The following is a 27,700-nucleotide window of genomic DNA, read 5'->3' on the forward strand; positions in this document are numbered from 1 at the left end:
TTATTTACTGACTTTCTCTCACCACCAGCTGGTGTGGTGACGCTATGACATTTAACTAAACACCTATGTGGAATGGAGGCAGGCAGCTCTTTCATCTGAAGCCAGCCCCATGCCCTGGGGACAGAGAGAGAGAGAGAGAGAGAGAGAGAGAGAGAGAGAGAGAGAGAGAGAGAGAGAGAGAGAGAGAGAGAGAGAGAGAGAGAGAGAGAGAGAGAGAGAGGCAATCTTGTTGTTATTATTACATTCATGCCAATAAAGCAATTTGAATTGAATTTAGAGAGAGAGAGAGAGAGAGAGAGAGAGAGAGACCAAACTATACGACTATAAAGGTTGCCCGTCCCCAAGAGAATAATGATTACAGGCACGTAGCTTTAACTTCTAATGATGAAATCAGAAGAACTTCACAGGGAGGCGGAGCCATCCCATGATCAGTACCTATTTGCCTATACAATAAATCACAGCATGAGTGATGCCATCTCCACAATATTGCACTTTATCCTGAAGAACCTAGAGAGCCCAGTTGCATACTGTATGCCAGACTGCTTTTGATCGATTTTAGTTCTGCTTTTAATAGACCCTTCTCACGGGGGCCATTTTGTGACGAAACGGCAGGGTAAACACAGGTGCAAGCAAAACACTAATGAGGCTTTCAAACTTCCATGATTGGAATTTGGAAACCCTCATTAGTGTTTTGCTTGCACCTGTTTTTATTCTGCCTTTTCGACACAAAATGGCCCCCGTGAAAAGGGTTTATACAATCCATCCACATACCGTTCTTTAAAAAAAATTGTTCAGTTAAATGTGACTCATTTTTTAATAAAGTGGTATCATTTTTTGGGGTTATCAAATAGGCCACAACAAATATAATTTAATTCAGCACTTTCTGTTACAGTAGTAAGCAGTACTGGTTCCCCCCAAAGATCTGTTAGTTTATCCTTCTTGTTTACTCTGTATAAAAACGACTGTGTCAGCTCCCAACCCAACCAATTTGTAGTGGAATTCTCTGATGACACTGTTATCCTCAGCCTACTCACAAGCAACTCCAGCATCAGTATCCATACAGCTGGAGTGGACAGGTTTGTGTGGACTTGTGTGATGACCATCGCCTGCAAATGAATGTACTGTACGCAAAACCGAAGAAATCATGGTGGATCCCAGATCAATTGGAGAGAATGGAGACCATAGTACAGTTGCCATGACATCAAACCGGTCCCTTTCCTACAAATATGTAGGGGTCCACATTGATAGAGAGCTTAGCTGGCACACGCATGTGGCAAGTGTCTGTGCAAGACTCCATCAGAGCCTCCATTTTCTTCAAAGGCTCAGAGTTTTTGTTTGTCTGCAAGAATATTATGTTGAATTTTTTTTTAATAAACTGACCCTAGAGTCCCTTTTACGTTATTTCATGATCAGCTGGTTTGGAAACTTAAGAGTCAAATCGAAAGCTCAAGTATTTAGTCTGGTCAAAACGGCAGGGAAGATCATCACAATGTCCACACACCCCTCACCCCACAAGACATGTTTGAGCAGTCCACCAGCAGGCTAATAAGATCCTACCTGACCCCTCCCATGTGTTGAACTCAGAGTGTGTGTTAATGAACTCAGGAGGCACAGGGTCCCTCTGTGTAAGCACAATCGGTACAAGCATGCGTTTGTCCCCTTATGAGTTACACTTATTAATGGGCGCCCCCTAGAGGTCAGACAGAAAAACAGGAGGCTCTGAGATCGCTTCACAGGCTCTAATAACTGCTTGCTTGCATGCATGTAGAGTTTAACAGTCGCTTGTTTGCTTGCCTGTAGTATGAGATACATCGTGTGTTACTGCCCCGGGCCCTAACCTATTGTATTTTGCATTTTGTGTTATTGTATTATGATGTGTATGGTGTGAGAAGTATGTCTGTAAGGGTAATTAGTGTGAATAACTTAGCTTTTTGCTCTCATGCTAGTGTTTGTGCATGTGTCACCATAGACAGCTACTATGCAAACCCAATGAGTCCTCTATAAGTTTTTAGCTCTTTTTGCAACTGCTGCGCCTGTTGCTTAATGTTCTTTTTATACTCTTTTTTAAAAGTTTTGTTGTGATACTTTAAATAAATTTAATTAAATGTCCATTTTATTCTCTTCTTTTATTCTTTTATTTTCCTGTCAACCATTTTATGTGAAGCACTTTGAATTGCCTCTGTGTATGAAATGTGCTATACAAATAAACTTGACTTGACTTGACTTGACCATTGAATGTATCTTTTAAGATAATTGTCTGTGTGTGTTTCCGCAAACTTAGTAGGCGATCGGAGCAACGGTGTGCCTTGCAACTCTGGACATACGAACAGACATTCCCATTGTGACACACACATGCATACATACTCTTCAATTATATCTATCTATCTATCTATCTATCTATCTATCTATCTATCTATCTATCTATCTATCTATCTATCTATCTATATATAGTATATCTATATATCTATATTGATATATCTATATCTATATATATATGAAAATATGGAACAGAGAACTCTGGCTTAGGAAGCTGCTTCCCTTGGATCAGTGCCAGAGCGCTGATAAATGTCATGTGATCGCTTGCCTTCAGCAAGGTTCAGCTACAAACCAACAACCCTGGTGTCTTGCTCAAGGACTTTTCACCCACCAACAACAGATGAGCTTGGACCCGGATCCTCGGATTGACCACAGACCCACCGTGCTGCTCTTTCTATATGTTGTTTATCAGGAACTGCAAGTTGCACCAAATCCTTCTGTTCCAATAAGACGACTCTCATCCACGGAAAAAGATTCTGGCTCTGAATGCTGACACCGTGGGAGCCAGCCTACGTCTTTACAGCGGAACCTAGACAAACGAGGCGTATTGAAAGCCTAAATGGACTATGATATTCTCCCTCAAGGTCTAACTCTGACAAGAAGACATTTACTGCGCTACTAAATGGATTGTGTTTCTAGTAGAAACACAAACTTTCTACTATAATAGCTCAAAGTAATAGGTTCCCCACTGTGAATTACAGTAAATAATAAGCCAAGGATTTATTCACGGCACTGCCAACAGTCGACTGGATAAAACGTCTCAGTAGCTCCGACAGTCTCTGATGCAGTCTGGAGCTTGAAATGTGCATGTGCACAAACAAGCATTCAGGCAAAATACACCAATTAGAGGGGAGTGTGTGTAACAAGGGAGACAAAGTCACACATTTTCCACAGTTGGAAAGAAAGGATGTTTTTTCTTTTAATCCTTCAAAAACATAACCTCGTTAGGCAGAGGACAGGAAGAGATGGAAACAGATGATTGGCTGTGGCGACCCCCTAACGGGAGCAGGAAGAGATGGAAACAGATGATTGGCTGTGGCGACCCCCTAACGGGAGCAGGAAGAGATGGAAACAGATGATTGGCTGTGGCGACCCCCTAACGGGAGCAGCCGTATGCTGTGCAGTTGAATGCAGATTGATCACACATCATTTCGGGGCTTCTTAGATTGTACTTGGGGACGGCTCCGGGAGGTGGAAAAAGTTAGTGACGTAATAGGAGCTAACTTGGACTGAGCAACTCTAACCGCGGATGTTAGGTGTCTCTCTTCTAGAGTGGTTCTCAAACTTTTTCACGCCAAGGACCCCTAAACTGACACACATTAGACCACTGACCCCCATTTGATAATACTTTGTCCCAGGTGCCCCCATCTGATATGATTTTTGCTTTTATATGTTTTATTATAGAAAGTGTATGAAACCAAAATAATCATACATTCATTTCTGTCATTGTCTTACTTATGGATGGTATTATAGTGAAAATGAATTATCCCCGTTTTTGCTGGGGACTCCCTGGAACCCCCTCAAGGACCCCACTTTGAGAACCACTGCTCTAGATCAGCCATCCCCAACCTGTGGGGAGGGGCCACTGGTGGGGCGCAAAGGTATTACTGTCATGTCTCACCCAGTGGCCTAAGTTATGTTTTCCTTGTTTCTCAGAATTATGGTCTTGTGCTTTTATTTTGTGATTCACCTATCCTCTCATTTCAGATACCTTTACTTCCTGCCCTCGTGTTTCCTGCTCCTATGATTGTCTGCCCCACTGATATGTTGCACCTGTGTCAATCATCCCTGCCTCCCCTCACCTGTGTCAATTATCCCTGCCTCCCTGTGTATTTAGTTTGTGTGTGTTCTCAGTTCTCTGTGTCAGTTCGTCTGTTTCACTCGTGAGAAGAGCTTGTGCTAAGAGCTCTGTGCTTTGTTTTTGAACCTTTTTCTGCTGTATGGATTATCTTTGTGCCAGCAGTAAAGACTTGGTTAACCTTATCCAACTGTCTCATGAGTCGTGCGTTTGAGTCCATCACTTCTTGGTATCAGTCTGACAATTACAAGTGGGCCGCCAAATCATTTGCAAAACATTACAATCTTTGTAAAAACATAATAATAATAATAATAATATCATTATTATTATTATGTATGAGAATGCATTCCACCATTGTTGAATGATACCGTTATTTAATTTGTAATAGATTATTCCTTAATTAGCCTATTGACAGCCCCTCACTTTTACTTTCTGATTTCTGTGTGGTGCTGATGGACAGCTCCTTTGATGGTTAAAATAAAACACTGAGAACACATTAGTTGGCCTCCGTACTGTTTACAGTCTGATGTGGGCCTCGAACATTTGTGAGATTTACACGTGGGCTGTGAGTGTGAAAAGGTTGCTAACCACACTGCTCTAGATGATGGACAGCTCCTTGATGGCATCTCTCTTGCCTACACGTGCTGCTAGCAAGTGAGAGAGTGATTAACCACAGAGAAAAGTGAGATTGAGGTCAGAGCAGAGGAGACGAGGATTTGATCCTTGTGTTTCAGCCCCCTCCTTCAGCGTGGCATTCATCACCCTTGGTGTTCATTAACATGAGTTAGTGCTTGTTGGACAGCGGCGCTGTGCGAACAGGCATCTCTGTAGCTTGCCAGCATAGTACTTCTTGTGATCCTACTGTAAGTTGTAAAAAACAACACACCCTCCAAATATATTCACTTTTAGATGTTTAACAGTCGGAAAAAGACGCTTGGTGGACACAGGCGGCTACACACAGTTTTAATATTACATGACGACTATTTTGCGACCCGCCACGTGGCGGAGAGACGCCAAACCTAACTCGCCAAAGCTAAAATATGCCCGCCATTGGCGGGTGGCGGGCTCTAATTTCGGGCCCTGCATGCAGAACATGCAGATTTGGTTATGTATATTAACAGCTGACTGAAGTGGTGGGAGGTGTTGTCTAGGATGGTTTGGTCTCATCCTCCCCTCTGGTAACACCTCCAGGGTGTCCAGGCTCAGTTTTCACCAGTCTGTCTCCTCCATCTTGGTGCTGCCCCCTCCCAGCACTCACCCACTCACCCCATCTCCGCTCCATCCTCCCTCCCTCTCTGTGAGCCGCTGGCTGGCAGGATCACCTCTCCTCTCCGGGCAGATGGCCGGACTTCATTTCCCTCTTTGAAGGGAGTGGCGATAAACAATCTCTCCTTCCCTCTACAGCCCATTTGCTACTCTCTAATAGGCATTTTTCTGAAGGCCAATGAATCAGTTGGAAATCACCCCACCCCCTTCTGTTACAGTTACTTGTCAGAGGTAAACAGCAGGTAAATCACCACCCCCTTCTGTTGCAGTTACTACTCAGAGGTAAACAGCACCCCCTTCTGTTGCAGTTACTACGCAGAGGTAAACAGCACCCCCTTCTGTTGCAGTTACTACGCAGAGGTAAACAGCACCCCCTTCTGTTGCAGTTACTACGCAGAGGTAAACAGCACCCCCTTCTGTTGCAGTTACTACGCAGAGGTAAACAGCACCCCCTTCTGTTGCAGTTACTACGCAGAGGTCAACAGCAGGTACGATGGCCTGGTGACATCGCTGGCACAGCTTCAGCCCCCTCTGACCGTTGTCACACTATACAGGAAATAGAAAATGATTGATGCCTCTGGGATGAGATCCTGCCATTTCCTGCTTCTGCTAACGACCTATTCGACTTTGGCAGACGTCACATTGTGAGCTGGTCTATGAAATTGGCCGGCTAAATACAGGTCCTGGTGAAAGGTCACAGTGGGGAGCAGGCTAAATACAGGTCCTGGTGAAAGGTCACAGTGGGGAGCAGGCTAAATACAGGTCCTGGTGAAAGGTCACAGTGGGGAGCAGGCTAAATACAGGTCCTGGTGAAAGGTCACAGTGGGGAGCAGGCTAAATACAGGTCCTGGTGAAAGGTCACAGTGGGGAGCAGGCTAAATACAGGTCCTGGTGAAAGGTCACAGTGGGGAGCAGGCTAAATACAGGTCCTGGTGAAAGGTCACAGTGGGGAGGTAGCAGCAATTTGAAAGGAAATGTTACGGTGTCCCCTTCCCAATTATTGACTAAATGATTTTCTATTAACTAAGGATACATTTAACATACACAATTTGGTCACTGCAGGCCGTCAGAAAAAGTATAATTAACTTAAATAGCTAAGGGGCTGTACTAGACACCCTAATCAGCCAGTTTTCATGTCCACTCAAAATCCAGATTGGCTGTGCTTTGCCCAAAGCATTAGGCTGGATTCACTGGAGCTCAACAGTTATGTGACGTTTCTTGCCCCAGAAGTGAATTCCCCATTCATTTTCTCCATAGACATTTAGAAAAATCCTTATATAACGATATATATATATATTTTAATGCTTGAACCAACCAAGCCAACCAGTCTTCCAGAGAATCGTGAGTGACCATAAAGCATTTCACTTTCAGCAAAAACAACAAATAGATTTAGATTCCACCACCCCCCCACCCCCCGCTTTTATTTTTTGTGGTATTAACGGCCAATCCATAGGCACAGTACTACAATCATACTGTATAATCAAATGTCTCTTTCATGTTTACTTTCAGTTGACTACACTGCTTTTCCAGTCCAACTGGTTACAGTATGTAGGAAATCAAATACTGGTCAATACTGGATTAATGAACAGCTTCCTTTGCACGAGTGGTCAGGTAGTTCTTACAGGGCAGCAAACGGGTCGGGGGGGGGGCAACAGGGTCAGTTGTCCTGGGTGGGGGTGGGAGGGGGCTCTATACGCCTTTTATACGTGCTAATTGACTAATTTAATTGGATGGAGGAGGGTTGGGGCCCCATGGGATAATTTTGTCCCAGGCCCGGGTAAGGTAAGGTGACTTCTTCTCAGTCTCATCCCTCATCCTGTAAATGGAGTTCCAGTCTTCCTGCTGTCAGAGTGTGTACTACAGCCAGAACATTAACCTATCTGCTGTCAGAGTGTGTACTACAGCCAGAACATTAACCTATCTGCTGTCAGAGTGTGTACTACAGCCAGAACATTAACCTATCTGCTGTCAGAGTGTGTACTACAGCCAGAACATTAACCCTGCTGTCAGAGTGTGTACTACAGCCAGAACATTAACCTATCTGCACCCGGCATGTCGCCTCCCTTTCTCTGCTCAACTCATTATTTTTGGAGGTATAGATGACAGTTGGAAAGGCCTGGCTGGCAGTGAACACGGTCACATTGTGCACGAGCAAACATTTAATTTGCCGGACGGTAAAGTATATTTATCTCGATTTATTTTTTAATTGAGTGGGCAGACTGCACACTTATAGTATTAGCAATGTACCCGGCGTTGCCCAGGTCAAATAGGCACAACGCACTACAATTGCGCCTTTTGCTTCAACTTTACAATATAGATTTAGACAGCTTGGACGGCAGAATGGAAGACAAAGTTGGGCAGATATAGAGTTGCAGGAGAGAAAGTCCTGGCTAACAAGGGCACACAGAGGTGGCGGATTTAACTTGTCAACTGTCTCCGGGGACGATCTGGGGTTTTTCTAAAATGGCCTCGCTGCCGAAATTGGCTGACAATGTTGGCTCACAATATTGCAAATATTCCATTACTGCAAAAGAAGGATAAATTCTCCTCACTACAGTAGACACACTCATTGGTCACAGTCTGTGTCATTTTCTCCCCTTCTTTGCAGGGATTAGACTACACTGGAGAGAGAGAGAGAGAGAGAGAGAGAGAGAGAGCCAGGGGGAGAGAGAGAGGGAGGGAGAGAGAGAGAGAGAGAGAGAGCCAGCGGGAGAGAGAGTCTGAAAAGGGGAGAGCGATGGAGAGAGAGACTTCAGGTCTGCCAGATGGATGGACAGTTGAATTGTCCCCCGGGGCTAAAGTAGGAGCAAGCATTAACAGCCCCCCTGGGAGCAGGGCTGCCATGTCCATTAGTGAAACCCTGGACAGAGTCTTCACTAGCATCTGACCCTGCTGCCATCCCTCACTGGGTCTCACTCAATCTCTCCCTCCCTCACCCTGTCTTTCACTCACTATTCTTCCCCTCTTCCTTCCTGCACCTTCTTAGAGAGGACCACAGATTGTTTTTTTTGCCTGCTGATCCGTCTGTCACACGCGATGTCTCATCGCATTGCTGGTCCAAATGACACAAATTAGTTTTGCCTCAACTTCGCCACGACAAAGTTACACTGACTGTCCCAAGGGGGGCGCTACACCATCCAGACATTTGGTGATGCGTTATGCATGATTGTCTTGGACACCACTGGTCCAATTTGGAGAAAACCCAGAGGCAATAATGATGCATCACTGCATTTACAAAAATCAATCTGATTGGCCAACGTGAGGCTGCAATTACAGGTTGAAATTAGAAATGTGAACAAGCTAATGTCACTTGGCCTGAAGTAATATCACTTGACCTGAAGTTTGGTATACACGTCCAGCTCTTCTTACTCTAGGTGGCCAAACAGACCTTTGCTAAATCACCCTCACTGTTCTGTTCTGTATGAGTCACAAGTGCAGCAGCAGTCATTTGAAAAGTATCCATGCCTTCCATATAAGATAATGATATCGAAAAAAAACTCATTTATGGGGGGAAAATGTGTGTATGAAAAAGGGAGAATGTGAGAGAGAGACAGAGAGAACGGCTGCCAGATCTATAAGACAAAAGCACTTGGAGGCGTCTGCGTAGGCATCCATCATGGCCTCAGTGATTAGGTGATTATAGAGCACTTTCACTCACAGCGAGAACAAAGAGCAGCCTACCTGTATGTTAAGAGCAGCCTACCTGTATGTTGTCAAAAGATGTTTTGTTGGTGACATCATACAGCAGCAGGAGAGCTAAGAGAAAGAGAGGAGGAAATGAGGAGGGGGTTAAAGTTAGTATATCTTACAAAAATCCATGACTGTATCTTTTCATCATTCTCATTGCATAAGGCAGGGGTTTTCAAAGGGGGAGGTGGGCCTCCCCACCCAAACACATTCAGGGGAGGCTCAGAATGAAAGTGAAACAAGTTTAGTTAACAAAAGGAGATCACAGAATAGCCTACATCTGTGTGATTTGGTTAAAGAGATAGTTCAGAGATACGGCAGTTTTGGGGACGTTTACTGTGAAACAAATACATGCCTTTACACCTATTTGGTGTAGTCTGAAGCATGTCAACAGCAGTATCTGTAGCTATCTTGGCTCAATTTGTTTAGTGGCAATGGGATCGAATAACATAATCGTGATGGGGGTGGGCTTTGTCTCATTTAGGGGAGGCCCACAGTCTCAGACTTTGAAACCCCCTAACATAAGGAGTTCTCAGCTCTATTAATTTGGGGAAGAGTTCTGTTATTCATAGTTCCCTCCCTTTGCCTGACAATGCTACCTCACACTAGGGCAGCCTGGACTCAAAGACAGGGCTTTAGCTCCACATGTTAAGATTAGTCTGATGACCTGTCACTGCAATACACAAAGTGTCCAAAGCTGTGATTTTAAACTCACTCCTATGGTCGAAATATGATCCTTCATCCTAATCAAGTATGCACCTTTGGTTTTGCCCAATCGATAGCGATCGATCGATTGCTGTTTGCAATGCTGACAGGACTCAAGATGTGAGACTTGAAAATAGATTCTTCCTGACAGGAATCTTTGCTAACAAGGTGGCAGGGTGCCGGCGAGGCTGTCCATCAACTACCCGCGATCAAGCCCTGAAGCTCTACCACAGGCTGTTCTGTAGCTCCTCCTGCTCTACCACAGGCTGTTCTGTAGCTCCTCCTGCTCTGCCACAGGCTGTTCTGTAGCTCCTCCTCCTGCTCTACCACAGGCTGTTCTGTAGCTCCTCCTGCTCTACCACAGGCTGTTCTGTAGCTCCTCCTCCTGCTCTACCACAGGCTGTTCTGTAGCTCCTCCTCCTCTGCCACAGGCTGTTCTGTAGCTCCTCCTGCTCCACCACAGGCTGTTCTGTAGCTCCTCCTGCTCTACCACAGGCTGTTCTGTAGCTCCTCCTCCTGCTCTACCACAGACTGTTCTGTAGCTCCTCCTGCTCTACCACAGGCTGTTCTGTAGCTCCTCCTGCTCTACCACAGACTGTTCTGTAGCTCCTCCTGCTCTACCACAGGCTGTTCTGTAGCTCCTCCTGCTCTACCACAGGCTGTTCTGTAGCTCCTCCTCCTGCTCTACCACATACTGTTCTGTAGCTCCTCCTGCTCTACCATAGACTGTTCTGTAGCTCCTCCTGCTCTACCACAGACTGTTCTGTAGCTCCTCCTGCTCTACCACAGGCTGTTCTGTAGCTCCTCCTCCTGCTCTACCACAGGCTGTTCTGTTGCTCCTCCTGCTCTACCACAGACTGTTCTGTAGCTCCTCCTGCTCTACCACAGACTGTTCTGTAGCTCCTCTTGCTCTACCACAGACTGTTCTGTAGCTCCTCCTCCTGCTCTACCACAGGCTGTTCTGTAGCTCCTCCTCCTGCTCTACCACAGGCTGTTCTGTAGCTCCTCCTCCTGCTCTACCACAGACTGTTCTGTAGCTCCTCCTGCTCTACCACAGGCTGTTCTGTTGCTCCTCCTGCTCTACCACAGGCTGTTCTGTAGCTCCTCTTGCTCTACCACAGACTGTTCTGTAGCTCCTCCTGCTCTACCACACAACTGTTCTGTAGCTCCTCTTGCTCTACCACAGGCTGTTCTGTAGCTCCTCCTCCTGCTCTACCACAGGCTGTTCTGTAGCTCCTCCTCCTGCTCTACCACGGACTGTTCTGTAGCTCCTCCTGCTCTACCACACAACTGTTCTGTAGCTCCTCCTGCTCTACCACACAACTGTTCTGTAGCTCCTCCTGCTCTACCACAGACTGTTCTGTAGCTCCTCCTGCTCTACCACAGACTGTTCTGTAGCTCTTCCTGCTCTACCACAGGCTGTTCTGTAGCTCCTCCTGCTCTACCACAGGCTGTTCTGTAGCTCCTCCTGCTCTACCACAGGCTGTTCTGTAGCTCCTCCTGCTCTACCACAGGCTGTTCTGTAGCTCCTCCTGCTCTACCACAGACTGTTCTGTAGCTCCTCCTGCTCTACCACAGGCTGTTCTGTTGCTCCTCCTGCTCTACCACAGACTGTTCTGTAGCTCCTCCTGCTCTACCACAGACTGTTCTGTAGCTCCTCCTGCTCCACCACAGGCTGTTCTGTAGCTCCTCCTCCTGCTCTACCACACAACTGTTCTGTAGCTCCTCTTGCTCTACCACAGGCTGTTCTGTAGCTCCTCCTGCTCTACCACAGACTGTTCTGTAGCTCCTCCTGCTCTACCACACAACTGTTCTGTAGCTCCTCTTGCTCTACCACAGGCTGTTCTGTAGCTCCTCCTGCTCTACCACACAACTGTTCTGTAGCTCCTCTTGCTCTACCACAGGCTGTTCTGTAGCTCCTCTTGCTCTACCATAGACTGTTCTGTAGCTCCTCTTGCTCTACCACAGACTGTTCTGTAGCTCCTCCTGCTCTACCACAGGCTGTTCTGTAGCTCCTCTTGCTCTACCATAGACTGTTCTGTAGCTCCTCTTGCTCTACCACAGGCTGTTCTGTTGCTCCTCCTGCTCTACCACACAACTGTTCTGTAGCTCATCTTGCTCTACCACAGACTGTTCTGTAGCTCCTCCTCCTGCTCTACCACAGACTGTTCTGTAGCTCCTCCTGCTCTAGGCTGTTCTGTAGCTCCTCCTCCTGCTCTACCACAGGCTGTTCTGTAGCTCCTCCTCCTGCTCTACCACAGACTGTTCTGTAGCTCCTCCTGCTCTACCACAGGCTGTTCTGTTGCTCCTCCTGCTCTACCACAGGCTGTTCTGTAGCTCCTCTTGCTCTACCACAGACTGTTCTGTAGCTCCTCCTGCTCTACCACACAACTGTTCTGTAGCTCCTCTTGCTCTACCACAGGCTGTTCTGTAGCTCCTCCTCCTGCTCTACCACAGGCTGTTCTGTAGCTCCTCCTCCTGCTCTACCACGGACTGTTCTGTAGCTCCTCCTGCTCTACCACACAACTGTTCTGTAGCTCCTCCTGCTCTACCACACAACTGTTCTGTAGCTCCTCCTGCTCTACCACAGACTGTTCTGTAGCTCCTCCTGCTCTACCACAGACTGTTCTGTAGCTCCTCCTGCTCTACCACAGGCTGTTCTGTAGCTCCTCCTGCTCTACCACAGGCTGTTCTGTAGCTCCTCCTGCTCTACCACAGGCTGTTCTGTAGCTCCTCCTGCTCTACCACAGGCTGTTCTGTAGCTCCTCCTGCTCTACCACAGACTGTTCTGTAGCTCCTCCTGCTCTACCACAGGCTGTTCTGTTGCTCCTCCTGCTCTACCACAGACTGTTCTGTAGCTCCTCCTGCTCTACCACAGACTGTTCTGTAGCTCCTCCTGCTCCACCACATGCTGTTCTGTAGCTCCTCCTCCTGCTCTACCACACAACTGTTCTGTAGCTCCTCTTGCTCTACCACAGGCTGTTCTGTAGCTCCTCCTGCTCTACCACAGACTGTTCTGTAGCTCCTCCTGCTCTACCACACAACTGTTCTGTAGCTCCTCTTGCTCTACCACAGGCTGTTCTGTAGCTCCTCCTGCTCTACCACACAACTGTTCTGTAGCTCCTCTTGCTCTACCACAGGCTGTTCTGTAGCTCCTCTTGCTCTACCATAGACTGTTCTGTAGCTCCTCTTGCTCTACCACAGACTGTTCTGTAGCTCCTCCTGCTCTACCACAGGCTGTTCTGTAGCTCCTCTTGCTCTACCATAGACTGTTCTGTAGCTCCTCTTGCTCTACCACAGGCTGTTCTGTTGCTCCTCCTGCTCTACCACACAACTGTTCTGTAGCTCATCTTGCTCTACCACAGACTGTTCTGTAGCTCCTCCTCCTGCTCTACCACAGACTGTTCTGTAGCTCCTCCTGCTCTAGACTGTTCTGTAGCTCCTCCTGCCTTTGAAAACTGACTATCAAACATTACAACACGTGAATAGGCTTTTTGAATTAAAAAGAAGATGGCTCATGCCATGACCCTCTATCTGTGTGCCGACATAGATATTATATTACTATATAGATGGGTCACCGCAGGCTCCACTAATTCTAACAGGTGGTAGCAGCAAGTCTCCTAAATGGTCACATGGTCACCTCTCCCCTGAAGTGTTGTGGGAGGACTGTGCCTGGTGACGCGGGGTTAGCGCTGACCTAGCAAGCTAACTTGAAATGGAGATCGTGAGTTCCCAAACTCCACACAATAAACACACATACAGTATAAACACATAGCTGCCCCTTGTTAGCTCAATATAGTTGAAACTAAGATATTCCATTAAAAAAATCAATTTTCTAGCCACAGATTTAGCTACTACATCAACAAACTTCACATTTACATCACGCTTTAGCTAATCGCTCCCTGCTAACATGAGTTCCTGTTGCCAAATCTCGTGAGTGCGTTGCTGAGACAGAGACAGGTCTTGAACTATTTTAATTCTTTTCTGATCTGTCTGTCTGAAAAATGCCCTTTTAGTGCCAGGATATTCTGAAGATATGTGGCTTCGGAGAATGGGCCGAATATTTACTTTAATGAATATGGGGGGGAAATAATCTGAGATCACGCTGACTTTTCCCATTGACTCCAATAGAGTCAGACCTGCTGAAAACCTCCTAAGTGGCCATGTCCGTGGAAAGCCATGGGCAAAACCCACATGACGGGGCGGCTGTAGCTCAGGAGGTAGAGCGGGTCGTCCACTAATAGCTTTGGATAAAAGAGGTCGGTGGTTCGATTCCCGGCTCCTCCAGTCTGCATGTCGAAGTGTCCTTGGGCAAGATACTGAACCCCAAATTGCTCCCGATGGTGTGCAAGCACCCTGCGTGGTAACCTGCCGCCATTGGTGTATGAATGGGTGAACTAACCTACTGATTGTAAAGCACTTTGGATAAAGGCGCTATATAAATGCACGCCATTTACCATTTACATGACAAAATGACAGGAAGTGAGTTGAAGTTGGCTCGTCTTGCTTGAAATCCCATCGTCTTTGGTGCCGAGCACCCCACCCAGGGCCGTAACCAGGGTTCCGAAATAGGGGAGGTCCAGGTTTTTTTTCCAGGATTCCCCCCCCCCCCTTTTTTAGCCATATTTAGAGTAATATATCATTTTAAATCAACATTAGGATTATACTGTTGTGATGTCATTATTCAGTATATTCTCTTTCATGTCACCACCTGCTCAGCTCTCCTGTCAACATAATTGTAACTAACAAACACAAACTGTTTTAGCCAAATTCATATCAAAATGAAACCTACAAACACAGGTACACAACCCAAGCCGTACACAACACACAAAGTCATCATCGATAATAAAAAAAACATACAGAGGGACATTTATTTATTCCTGATAGGAACGATTGAAAAATAAAATAAAATATATTATGTTTTTGTTTTTAACTTTACACCACCTCTTTTTGTTACTTATTGGTTCATGAAACTGAAACCATGCATATAGCCACCTGCATACCTGACTTCGGGAGCTTGGCAATTGGCATCATGCATGATTAGCCAGTAGCATCCCAACGTGTCACACAGGTAACATTACTTAAGAGACAGACTAGACACTTACTTTCTTGGTTGTTGCTAAAAAATCTGTCAGTGTCACTCACTGTCTGTCGTTCACTCGCTCACTGTCTCGCAGCTCGCTCACCTTCAATTATCTCGCCAGGCAGACAGACAGTCATCACTCACCACCATGCTGCCGCTCTCTCGGAATCAAGTTACCGCGGACGCGGCGTCAGATGACTTCCTGCCTGACCTGCCTTTCATTTCAAAATAAAAGCGATCCCGTGTTTTTCATGCTTTTCCATGCAGATTGTTTTATTTTTTTCTCTGAAATATTAGGGGAGGTCCGGACCTCCCCCTCCTCATAGCTAGTTACGGCCATGACCCCACCCACAGAAGAGTGCAGATATTCCAGAGCATTCTAATAGGTTCAAGAAGTGTAATGAGTTACTTATTACTCCTTTACACCATTAAGACCTAAGGTGCGTTTGAAACAACCGGGTGTGGCCGGAGAGATGAAGATGAGGCAGACTTACAGCTACAGTTAAATATAGGAGATAGCTGCAGCTGATGGTTAAGAGTGCGTGTGTCTGTGCGTCATGCATGCCTTTGTGCATGTGGTGTGTGTGTGTGTGTGTGTGTTATTTACACAGACTGTGTGATATATACAGGTCTACCTGTGCCATTTTACAATGGACTCAATCAAACAGCCTGACTTTATGGAAGGCTCTGGTGAAGAGTGAGATGGAGGTTTGAATCAGCAGATGATCAGAGAGTGTGGGCAGAGAATAGAGAGAGAGAGTGACTTGATGAGCGCGAGGAGGTGGAGCGGGCGAGGGAATGAAAGGCAATACGTCAACAAAGGAGACAGAGCTAAATTGGTAAGGTTCTATAAAGGAGATCACAACAAGGAGTGTGATGGAGAGGATGAAAAGACAGGCAAGGGAGGAGAAAAACAAAGACGATGTGAGGGAAGTGTGTGATGCGTGCACCCTTCATTACCACGCTCAATACAACTATGATTTCATTTCCTGCATCTGGCAGCTTTTAATTATTATTTATATCTATATCTATTATGTCTATTATTTATATCTTATTTTTATATCCTTTGTCATTTTGGGGGGGATTTTGCTGTTCCAACATGTTGTCTCGGTTGTCATTTACCGTAGTCTTTTTTTTTTTTTTGTCTTTTCATCTCTCCTGAAAAAATGAGTAATTTGCATCTCTTCTCTATTTTACCGTCTATATTCTATATTTTATGATGTTATTTCATCACCACGTTTTTTGTAAAAATTTCATTTCGTCCCATCCCTCTATCTGATGGCTTTTCCTCCCAGCACACAGCAGCAGATACACTGCCTATCCCCGCACATCTAAAAGAACCATCTCTGCTACGCTCAGTTGCTCTCATTGTATCCCTTCCTGAGCCTGTGATAGTGCGTCCAGCCTCCCACACTGAGTGGCTCTCTGGATGCAGCAGCAGCTCTTTGGCTGGCTCTCTCCGCCTGCGGCTCGGCTCCATCCCCACATACTAATTCATGGCAGATAACAACACTCAGTTCCATTCATCACACTCTGCGTTGGCTTCATGGTGGAGTGTGCGTCTGCATGTGTGTGTGTGTGTGTGTGTGTGTGTGTGTGTGTGTGTGTAGATGGGTTGTGTGTCTGCGCGTTTGTGTATATCCAAGTGCGTGCCGGTATGTGTGTGCGTGAGGAAATGACAGTGAGAGAGAGAGAGCTTGTGTGTGTGTGGGTAGTTTGTCACTACACTTAATCAATATCTTTTTTATTGACCTCTTTCAGCGACCAAGGTTATGCAGCATAGTTCTGTGGCAGCACTTAACGGGAGCCCATAAGTGACATAAATAATAAAAGTCACATTTTCACAATAGAGACAAGTTTATTAGAGCAGAGAGCCGCCGGGATTGTTTGGTGAGGGGCTGGGTATTGTTTGAAAGTTGTTCAAGAGGTTAATTTTAATAGTCATAGTACATGTAAGTAATTCGCAGAAGATGGAGCAATACAGAAGACAATCTCAAATTATAAAGTGCAAAGTAAAAAGTCCTTTAAAGTGACATACTGTATAATGGGGTGGGGGGTAGGATAATGCCCGTGGGAGAGACCCCAGCCCGTTACTGAGCTGGTTGTGCTCAGTGGGCATCTTTTGGGGGTGGGGGAATAGCCTGGTATACCATCCGGATCCAGAAATCTTGGCACCGAGCAAAGTGATTCTTGAGTAAATGTGGTATTGTATTGATAAACAAGCCTTTTCACACCCCCGCAGATATAAATGATTACTGTATGGTCATTTTGCGCTATAGCGGCATTACAAATCTGACTTATTACACCTTTAATCTTTCCACACCCATCTTGATTGCATAATTTCCACATTGTGGAGAAAAATGAGTACCAATATATATGACAAAAGACAAAAGAATGTTGTTCCGTTGATGATTTCCCCCCATCATTTTTACCACACACAGCAATAAAATCCACTTCCTATAAATCTCAAGGCCAAAATCTGGGGCTATTTCATTTGAGCAGGTTGCTGCTGACAGAGGTACAGTACAGCTTGATGCAGTCACCAGGGCTTTACCTGGAAACCTGCTTTCCCATATAGAATGACTGCTTGTTGTACTGCACAGTGCAGAGTACACCCTCCACTCACAGTTGCTATAGGGATGACAGAGTGCACTTTGCTGAAGGGAACCTGAGGTTGTTTTCAGAGTTTTTGGGAAACACAAAACTGTCAGCCATGAATATGTAAGCAGCAGCAGGCAGATCAAAACTGAACATGCCTTTGCTGGAATAAAAGAGTCAAAGTTGGGAGATCGACTGCGGTGGGCCTTTTTGTACACAGCACTCTGCCGACTTCAAACGCTGACTGAAGATGTTCTGCTGAAATAGGGAGTTTGTTCAGGTTAGACAAAGTCCTGACAAACTCTGTAGGCTGGGTATTTACATGGCTGCTGCAGTGGAGAGTGGAGCCATTTCACTTTGATATGGCTGTCAGGACTGACAACATAACCAGAGGAGATTATTATTCGCAACATCAGCCCGTTAAGCTTTCAATCTAAAAAGACACACTTTTTTTTTTTCATTATAGACGATGGCCTACACACATAGTTTATGCTCACAGGTAAACAGCCGTAGAGGAATATAAATAAATGCAAAACACACACATATTGGTTTTCTGAGGTACAGACACTGTATAAGCCCATCTAGGGTTTCCTGTCTCTACCCGCAAATTATTTTGTTTTCATTTTGTCCGTTTCCGTTTATAAAAATGTGCAAATAAAAATGAAATAAAAAATGTCTAAAAAGTCCAAAGATTTCCCTGGTAACACAGGCTGCTATTTCCATTTCTACTCTTAGAGACAGTTGGTGAGTGGAGTGCAGAGCAGAGTACAGCCTGCCATGCAGTGAAGACACCGATGTCACTGCGACCTTTGCTCTCTGAAGCTCTGTGAAAACAAGTGAATTGCCTTCAGAGCCTATGATACACTGGACTGTGGGGAGGGAAGGCGAGCTAGAGGCATCCAAACAGGTGGAGGTGAAGGCCAAGAAAATGGTATGGCATTCAACAGCTGAGCTATGTCCAAGTGAGATGTTATTGATTGATGATGATGGTGATGATGGTGGCAGTGTTGGTGGTGGAAGTGCTGATAAGGAATATAATGGAGACAATAATTCTCATTTCAAGTTACAGAAATTGGAGAGTTCACTCATGCTGTTGTGCGAGCGTGCGTTTAGACAGAATAAAGCCGGTGTGAGACTGCGTTTGTGGACTCATCGGGGATTCTCCTGGTGAAATATTCTTGTAATGTGTGATCCCCCATGTCGCAGCTCAGTCATATAGTGTGAAAACCACAACGACCCAAAGACTCCTGGTGACAAACACAGCAAGTAGTGTAGCGTGAAAGGAACAGCGACTGACGGCTGCAGCAGTAGTCTGTACGAGCTGTGAGGCTCATGTCTCTCATCATTATGGTGGACACGCCTCACACTGGTGCTGTGTGCTGCACAGCTGCCTGAACTTCTCCTCGTGATGGATGGGCTTCATAGTATATATTAATCACAAGTCCTGACATCATCAAGGGCGATGAAGCTCCAGAGAGTAGGGGTGTTAAAGAGTGATGTGATCCCAGACATGCTGCCTGTGACTGGGGTTTAGAAAAGTCCTCTGGGGGCCCCTGCCCTATTCTCTGGGCAACAGACGGATAATAGCTGCTGTAATTATGCAGGCTAATTGCCAAACCATGATGTGCATACTGAGGATAATACAAGGGTGAAGAGTGCAAATCATACACACTAAAGCATGCCATTCAAGCATGCACACACGCACACACACACACACACACACTCTCTGTAACCTGTCCTTGCTTAAATGGATTATATTGACGTGAAGGTAAAACCTAACTTTGATCTGACTGCTTCCTGCCTAGAGATGAACAAACCGGGGGATACATTCTCCATACATACTGTATGGGCTGGACAAAATAATGGAAACACCCAACAATGTGAGAATATCAAGCACCAAATAAGGAGCAGTGTTGGGGGTAACTCATTACAAAAGTAACATATTACATGTAATATATTACTTTTAGCAGTAACTCAGTAATATAACTTATTACTTATTTTTTAGGATTTCAGTAATATTATACGAGTTACTTTGTCAAGGAACTCAAGTTACAAATTGGGTTACATTTTATTAAATCAAAGCACATATTTAAAAAGGATACAATCATTTCCTAATCAAACTGTGTGTTTTTATGCAAATAACCACTATAGATGACAAGGAAAAGAATAACATTTAGAATTTTGGATTGTTTACACTAACTTTACAAAGGGGGTTGACATTATTTTTCGGGATGGTTCCGGGGCGGCGATGTCATTCTGCTGCTGCTGTTATTTTGGTAAAAGTAAATACAAAAGTAGTGTAATAAGTAACGTGCTACTCTACACAGAAAGAAATATTGTAAAGTAACTTAATACTTTCAAATTAAAGTAACTAGTAATATGTAGTATATTACATTTTGAAAGTAACTTGCCCAATACTGATAAGGAGTAGGGCCAGCATTTCACTTCCAAACTTTAGGCTGTGAGTCCACTGAGCTGCTTTTCCTCAGCCACAGCACCCTTTCCTCGCTAAAAACCAACGGGAAGCGTCCGCAAGGTGCACAAAAGACGGTCGCTCCAGACGAGTGAAAAGCGCTGGGTGACGTGAACCACTTTTTCCAGCCGGGCGATGGAGTTGGAGGCTAATCATTGAATTTACGTTACTCTAAAAGTGATCATAAAGGCAGTATTGTAAATATCTGCCATCTGGTGGTAAGCCTTGCTTGTTCTACAACACTGTATTGTTAGTACTGCTAGGAGTGCTAACGTTACCTTATGTTAACCAGGTGGTTATACCCCCCGTTCAAGACAACTCCTGTACAAAAATTAATGGAACGGTTGTCGAGGTCGAAATTCCGGGTATCATCTCAGAGCTCCGGTTTGTCGGCGTCGACGTCATCAAAGTGTCACAAAATCAACAATGCGTTTGCACTATTCCACTTACTTTCTGACTTCCCACGTACCGGTTTAAGCCGTCAACCTGGAAGTCATTCATTCAGTCATTCAGTCATAATTATTCTCAGTTTCTCAGGGCTCCAGCCTTTGGGCTCCTTACACCAGGTTAAGTGTCTTTATGTCCTCTCTCTCTCTCTCTCTCTCTCTCTCTCTCTCTCTCTCTCTCTCTCTCTCTCTCTCTCTCTCTCTCTCTCTCTCTCTCTCTCTCTCTCTCTCTCTCTCTCTCTCTCTGTGTCTCTCTCTCTCTCTCCCTCCCACACACACACACACACACTCATCCTGTTGCGCTGGCTGATGACACATTCATCAGAGCATAAATCCTGAATGTGTTGTCCTTCAGAAGACTTCAGGGCTTAATAATAAATAGTAATACTGCAAAGTGGGAAGAAAACGGATCTCACACCCACCCACACCTAGACACTAACACGACTGTGAATTATGACCGGCATAGCAATTTCATTTTCATGGTACCGTGAGCGGTGAGTATAAAGATGAATCCCCTCCAGTACTCTATTTCATTGTACCTCTATGGGCACAACAAGTGGGATGCACCAGTGTTTCCCATACATAAAGGAATTTGTGGCGGGCCGCCACAAAAGGATTTGGACCGCCACAAAAAGATGTTGACCAAAAAAATAAAAATAAATAAAAATAAAATATTTTTTTTTACAGTGCACCTGAACGCAACATGCAAGATATCCGCTGAATAAGTGTCCAATAAATGTTCATGTCATTCTGGCCAATACTTCTGTTATAGCATTTCAGTCTGGAATATGGAATATCTTTCAATAATCTATGATTTAGCTGCTAAATTGTCAAATACCGCCATCTGCTCGCTACCCAGGCACTTATGTATGTACTTAACCTAACTAACTTAACCTAACTAACTATCCGGTGTGCACAACATTGTCAGCCTAAACTCCGGCTGACACCCCAAAAACCTACAATCCGCTACAGAAAGATTTATATTGTTTGTTTATTAACTGGCCCCTTGCCTTCTATCATTTCACGAAAGTGGCAAAGCAAGTTGAGTATCCCTGACCTATAGGGAGAAATTTAGTTTGTCATTGTAAACCCACAGCACAGTAATGATGACATGTTCTTCATAGATCTAGCCTTTTCATTTTGCTCTTAATCTTTCTCAAAGTACACCAAATTCATGCATTTTACTTTAAAATGTTTAAAAAAATCTCACGGAGGGGCATGCTCCCGCACCCCCCTAGGGGGTCTGCGGTCCCCCACCACAAATACTCAAAATGCTGTGGGAAACACTGATGCACTGTTACCTCTCCACCTCTCACGGACCACTCACATAACAGACACACATCATGAATGATGGATACACACATCATAAATGATGGATACACACGCCTAAAGAGACACATTGGACATGCGAGGGACATGCAAGCTCTGCTTATAGAAATAGCATTCAGATGCCATTTTCACCATCAATCTAACGTGGCTGAATTAAATGTGGCTGTCATGTGCATATTATTGTAAGACATAAATACAAATCAGATGTAACCTGAAGGGTAACAGGAATGTGTGTATGTGTGTGTGTGTGTGTGTGTGTGTGTGTGTGTGTGTGTGTGTGTGTGTGTGTGTGTGTGTGTGTGTGTGTGTGCGTGTGTGTGTGCATGTGTGTGTGCGCGTCTCACCATGGGCGTCACGGTAGTAGGCATGAGTGACACTGCGGAAGCGTTCCTGTCCAGCTGTGTCCCAGATCTGCAGAGAAGAGAAGGAGAGGAAGGGGTGCGGTCTTATCTTTTTAATGAGTCACTTGCAGCCTGCTCCACCCGCTGCTGTGCTGACCCCCTCCAATCAATTCACTCTGCAATATTGGATCATTATGAAAACGACATAGGAGATATGATGCTATTATGGATATGGCAACGAGCAAGATTCCAGCTCGCAGCACATGCTGTATATACAGTAGATAAGACGCATAATGCACTAATTTTTAATGACTGTCCTCGATGACTTCACCGCGCTTCTGTTTCCCCCGATCGTTCCTAGTTGCGTGGCTGGGTTCAAGGCCTGGGCCAAGATGATGAATATGAATCAGCTTTAGTCACGGCCTATTCGCCCCGTTGTCCAACCCCTGTGGAACCAAGATAATTAAAGTCCTCCTTCTTCTTCCCACTGCACGACTATCTCCCATCACTATTTGCCTCCGCTGGGAATTCAATTTTCTTCTGTCAGGAATGCACTCCTCACTCTTTTTTTATCAAGTATTTTTCCCCCGCCCACCTTTCTTCCCAATTGTACTTGGCCAATTCCCCTCTGCTCTTACGGTCGTTGCTCCACCCCCTCTGCCGACCTGGGGAGAGTTGTAGTAGACCAGCACGTGCTGCCTTCCTCCGATACATGTGCAGTCGCCAGCTGCTTCTTTTCACCTGACAGCAAGGAGGTTTCACCAGCAGGATGTAGCGTGGGAGGATCACGCTATTCCCCCAGTTCTCCTCCCCACAAACAGGCGCCCCGACCGACCAGAGGAGGCACTAGTGCAGCGACCAGGACTTATACCTTTAATCCGGCTTCCCACCCGCAGACACGGCCAACTGTGCCTGTATGGACGCCCGACCAACACAGGGGCTCGAACCTGAGACCCCTTATGTTGGCAGGCACTACCCGGACGGACATCTCTCCTCACTTGGTCTTTGGATGAAAAGCTGTCGCTTCTTGTTTATCTCTCTCTCTTTCTGTGGCTGTGTATCTACGTAGGAAGAGGAAGTAGACGCAAAGCTGCAAGTAGCAGTTCCAGTCTTGTTTAAGGCTCTAGTCAGGGCAAGAGTATCCATAGACTATGAGTTGTACAAAAGAAGCGTGTTTCATAGCAAGTGGTGTATTGAGGAAACTGTGCAGGCTGGAGGGAAGAGAGCTAGTTTTCAACAGGGAGTCGAGATGAGGAGTGGATGACAGTGTGTATGATTGTCTGCGATTGCTTCGTTTTGATTTGTGTTGTTTTGCTGAATGTTTTTGATTTGTAAATGTGTTTCTTTGGGGGGGGGGGGTTACGTTTTTTACGTTGTGAAGGTCCTGTTTGTTTGATTTGTTTTCTTGCTCTGATTGATTGAGGGATCACATGTTATAAGTCGAGTGTTTAATAAAGGCTTTGTTAAAACTCAAAACACTGTCTCTGTGTTTCTATGTCTCTCTGTTTGTGTCTGTCTGTCTGTCTGTCTGTCTGTCTCTGAGACATGTCAGCTTTGATGCTGGCTGTGCTTCAGGTGGTAGTAATGAGGAATGGCACTGACGGGGTGGAGGAAAGAGCTCTCTCCCAGTCGGTTCGCTGCAGGCCGCTCTGCAAACGGACTCTGAGCCAATTAAGCCTAAATGAATACATCACAGAGCAGTGGCCTGCTGCTCCACCAGCATCTGTCTACCCTTAATTAACTTCATTAGGAAAGATTCACATAGTTACCAGCTCCATTTGACAGAAAGACCAAACAAACAAACAGTACAGAGTTGTCCTTGGTATGGCTGCCAGCAGAGTGAATGAAGTGTGCGGTTGGGGGGGTCTAATAGCCCTGAGAGGATCCATGGAGATGGATAGGGCTCAATGATCTTACACAGGCTATTTTGTCTCTAAATAAGGACATTGATTGTCTTTATAAATAAGGTGGGCCAGCAGAGCTCTAAGTCCTCTTGTGAGATGAGGCTCATACATCAACTGTGGTGCTAAGAGTAAAGAGCACAGACTGCAGTGCTACAGTACAGTTGAAATAGGTCGGGCTCTTGGGAGCACTTAGGAAGACTGGTAGGGTTGGAAACAGGATCTGAAGAATCAGCACCCCCAATCCGGCTTCCCACCTGTGGACATGGCCAATTGTGCCTGTGGACGCCCGACCAAGCCTGGAGGTAATATGGGGTCTCGAACGTTTGACCCTCATGTTGGTAAGCAAGCAGAGAATCCCGCTGCACATACCTGGAGGCCCATCATGAGACATTTTTGATATATTAGCATAACAGTTCTTACCTGGAGCTTCACCTTGACTCCATCGATGCTCAGGACTTTATTCTGAAAATAAAAGCAAGGAAATATCAGTGAGGATTCTTTGGATGAGCTATTTTAGCTGTAGCTTCGTTTGAAAGACTCGCTAATGTGACGTTTTAAGATGTAAAATATAGACGGGGTATATGCATGAATCATAACGTTAAATTCAATACCTTTTAAGACCTTTTTTAAGACCGTTTCAGTATATTTTAAGACCTCAACGCCACTTTTGTCACATCAGTGATAGGGGTGTAAATCACAAGTTTCATCACTTATTATATAGATTCTTTAGACAACAGTCTGCCACAATATGATTTTGATTCAAGTCAGGGGGCTGCGATCGAAATGAGACGATATCATATGCCCATTTAACACAATCAGCACAATAGCTAGAAAATGTAATACCTCATCAAGACTTTTTAATATTTTTTAAGGGCCTTAATTTTCCCTAAATTGACTCATCAACGTTTAATACTTTCCAAGACCCCACGGATATAATAATGTGTGTCTGATGGTTTTTCCAACAAAAAGGTTAAATGATCTTGTTAAAATTCTTAAAATGACTCCCCCTCCTTCCGCCTCATAAAAAATTCCAAACCAACCAATCAGGGTTATCTACGGTAAAGTATAAGTTCTAGAACATAACTAGCTAATCACAGCATACCAATACGGGCTTTAACTGCTGAATACTGGACAGGGATTGGCTGCAGTATTTGTGATGTCACGAATCATGCTAGTTGAAAATCGTCTTTTGAGTGAGCTAGCGTGCGCACCCGTGCGTGTTTGAGGTGCTGGTGGAGGGTTGAGTAAATGCAGTAAATTGGCAAACTTTCCTCACTGCAAACTACTCTTCTTTGCCTGATCACACACCCGCTCTCTACACTCCACACTTTCCTCTCCTTCTCTCCATCAATACTGTATGTCAGTCCCTGTCTTGCCCCAGACCCTTTTAATGAAGCTGGCCTCTTTCCTCCAGAGGCTCACCTCCCTCCCCTCTCTCCCTCTATCTCTCCATCCTCCCCTCTCTCCCTCTATCTCTCATCCTCCCCTCTCTCACTCTATGTCTCCATCCTCCCCTCTCTCCCTCTGTCTCTCCATCCTCCCCATTCTCCCTCTATCTCTCATCCTCCCCTCTCTCCCTCTATCTCTCCATCCTCCTCTCTCCCTCTATCTCTCCATCCTCCCCTCTCTCCCTCTATCTCTCCATCCTCCCCTCTCTCACTCTATGTCTCCATCCTCCCCTCTCTCCCTCTGTCTCTCCATCCTCCCCATTCTCCCTCTATCTCTCATCCTCCCCTCTCTCCCTCTATCTCTCCATCCTCCTCTCTCCCTCTATCTCTCCATCCTCCCCTCTCTCCCTCTATCTCTCATCCTCCCCTCTCTCTCCCTCTATCTCTCCATCCTCCCCTCTCTCCCTCTATCTCTCCATCCTCCCCTCTCTCTCCCTCTATCTCTCCATCCTCCCCTCTCTCCCTCTATCTCTCATCCTCCCCTCTCTCTCCCTCTATCTCTCCATCCTCTCCTCTCTCTCCCTCTATCTCTCCATCCTCCCCTCTCTCCCTCCATCTCTCCATCCTCCCCTCTCTCTCCCTCTATCTCTCCATCCTCCCCTCTCTCTCTATCTCTCCATCCTTCCATCTCTCCCTCTCTCCATCCTCCCCTCTCTCTCCCTCTATCTCTCCATCCTCTCCTCTCCCTCCATCTCTCCATCCTCCCCTCTCTCCCTCTATCTCTCCATCCTCCCCTCTCTCCCTCTATCTCTCCATCCTCCCCTCTCTCTCCCTCGACCTCTCCATCCTCCCCTCTCTCCCTCTCATCCTCCCCTCTCTTAGTCTCTCCCTCTGTCTCTCCATCCTCCCCTCTCTCCCTCTCATCCTCCCCTCTCTCCCTATATCTCTCCATCCTTGTGAGGCATTACTGTGATTTCTGCTTCGATCCCCTGCACTACACAGCAGCTGATTCTTGCTTTTCCAAATGGACTCTCTGTTTCCCAGGGCAGAGGTTGTCTCTGCCTTGAGAACTGATGTACAGAGGTTAAACACTCTAGCAGGACGCATCCAACCTGCCATTGAATTCAGATCAGTTTGACTGATGGCTTTGTGCGTGCGGGGTAGTCAAATCTATATCTTGTAAACGAGAATGAATGGGAGGACTGTTTTTCGCAACACGTCCTCATACAGCGCCGCACACGGCTCGCGCTATCGCCACCCGCCTGCTGACGGTGCGGCGGTCACCTCTCGAGCCGACTCGACCTCCAGCCAAATTGGCCGCAGTGACGGCCCCAGCACGCTTGCAAGTCGGTGGTTAAGGTCAGGCAACTAAAAGAATTTGGTTAAGGTTACAGTAGGCAACTAAAACAACTTGGTTAAGGTTAGGCAACTAAAACAACTTGGTTAAGGTTAGGCAACTAAAACTACTTGGTTAAGGTTAGGCAACTAAAACAACTTGGTTAAGGTTAGGCAACTAAAACAACTTGGTTAAGGTTAGGGTTATGGTTTGGGTAGGGGTTAAAAACAGAACAACACACCTGTAAGTGTCACTCCCTTCTCTCGCTTGTTCTCCCAGTTGAAAGATGAGCAAACTACCACACGTCGTCAACCCTAACTTCTTTTCTACCGACAATATAAATATAAGACTCTGGCAACCTCTAGTGGCCGCGGCCGATGACAACATTCGTCCTTCCCACCGCCTGGAAAATAGACCTAGTAGTCTATGTTGTCGTTTTTCCTGCGAGGATGGTGTGGTTTTTAAAGGTAGGAAATGAATGGGCCATATGCCCATATCGGACTCCCTGAACAAATCTATTTTCCAAATTCGATTGTCATACCCTATATTTATTATTTAGCATGCTTTAAAGTGCATATTGACTGGCCGGTCCGGTCCCTATAGTTCATCTGTGCACCTGTCACCTGTAAGGATATGTCTGACACATACACATCAACAGTAGTAAGATAGCTGCCTTGTGCCCTCTGCCCTGCACTCTATAGGCTAATCAACATCACTCATCAAAACTGGAGGGAGGAGCATTCGATTTGATTGATTTACAGCTTCCCCTGTGTGTGTGTGTGTGTGTGTGTGTGTGTGTGTGTGTGTGTGTGTGTGTGTGTGTGTGCGTGCGTGCGTGCGTGCGTGCGTGCGTGCGTGTGTGTGTGTGTGTGGCAGAAGTCCTGATTAACTGCATGGATGACCGCCCTGAAAATAAGACAGGGATTCTTCCTATACATTTATGTATTTCACCAGAAGCCCTCTCATGATCTGTCAGTCATCTGCTAATCAATGCTTCCTGATATGACATCAGCGGTGCCACGGCAACGCT

The 27,700-nt window shown here is 45.7% G+C and overlaps 1 protein-coding gene across 1 annotated transcript in view; it reads right to left on the reverse strand.

Moving 5' to 3' along the window:
• The window catches only part of rab26 (RAB26, member RAS oncogene family), a gene marked incomplete at both ends in the record, with an annotated part of 82,903 nt that overhangs the window by 23,403 nt on the left and 31,800 nt on the right, over positions 1-27,700 (reverse strand). Inside the window, 3 exons of the mRNA XM_083648662.1 lie at positions 9,084-9,136; positions 22,046-22,112; positions 24,367-24,408. Of these exons, the coding sequence (XP_083504788.1) occupies positions 9,084-9,136; positions 22,046-22,112; positions 24,367-24,408 (162 nt within the window). The remainder of the gene's footprint in view (positions 1-9,083; positions 9,137-22,045; positions 22,113-24,366; positions 24,409-27,700) is intronic.

The sequence above is a fragment of the Poromitra crassiceps genome (genome assembly GCF_964638095.1).
Source record: "Poromitra crassiceps genome assembly, chromosome: 13".
In the NCBI taxonomy this organism is placed as follows: domain Eukaryota; kingdom Metazoa; phylum Chordata; class Actinopteri; order Beryciformes; family Melamphaidae; genus Poromitra; species Poromitra crassiceps.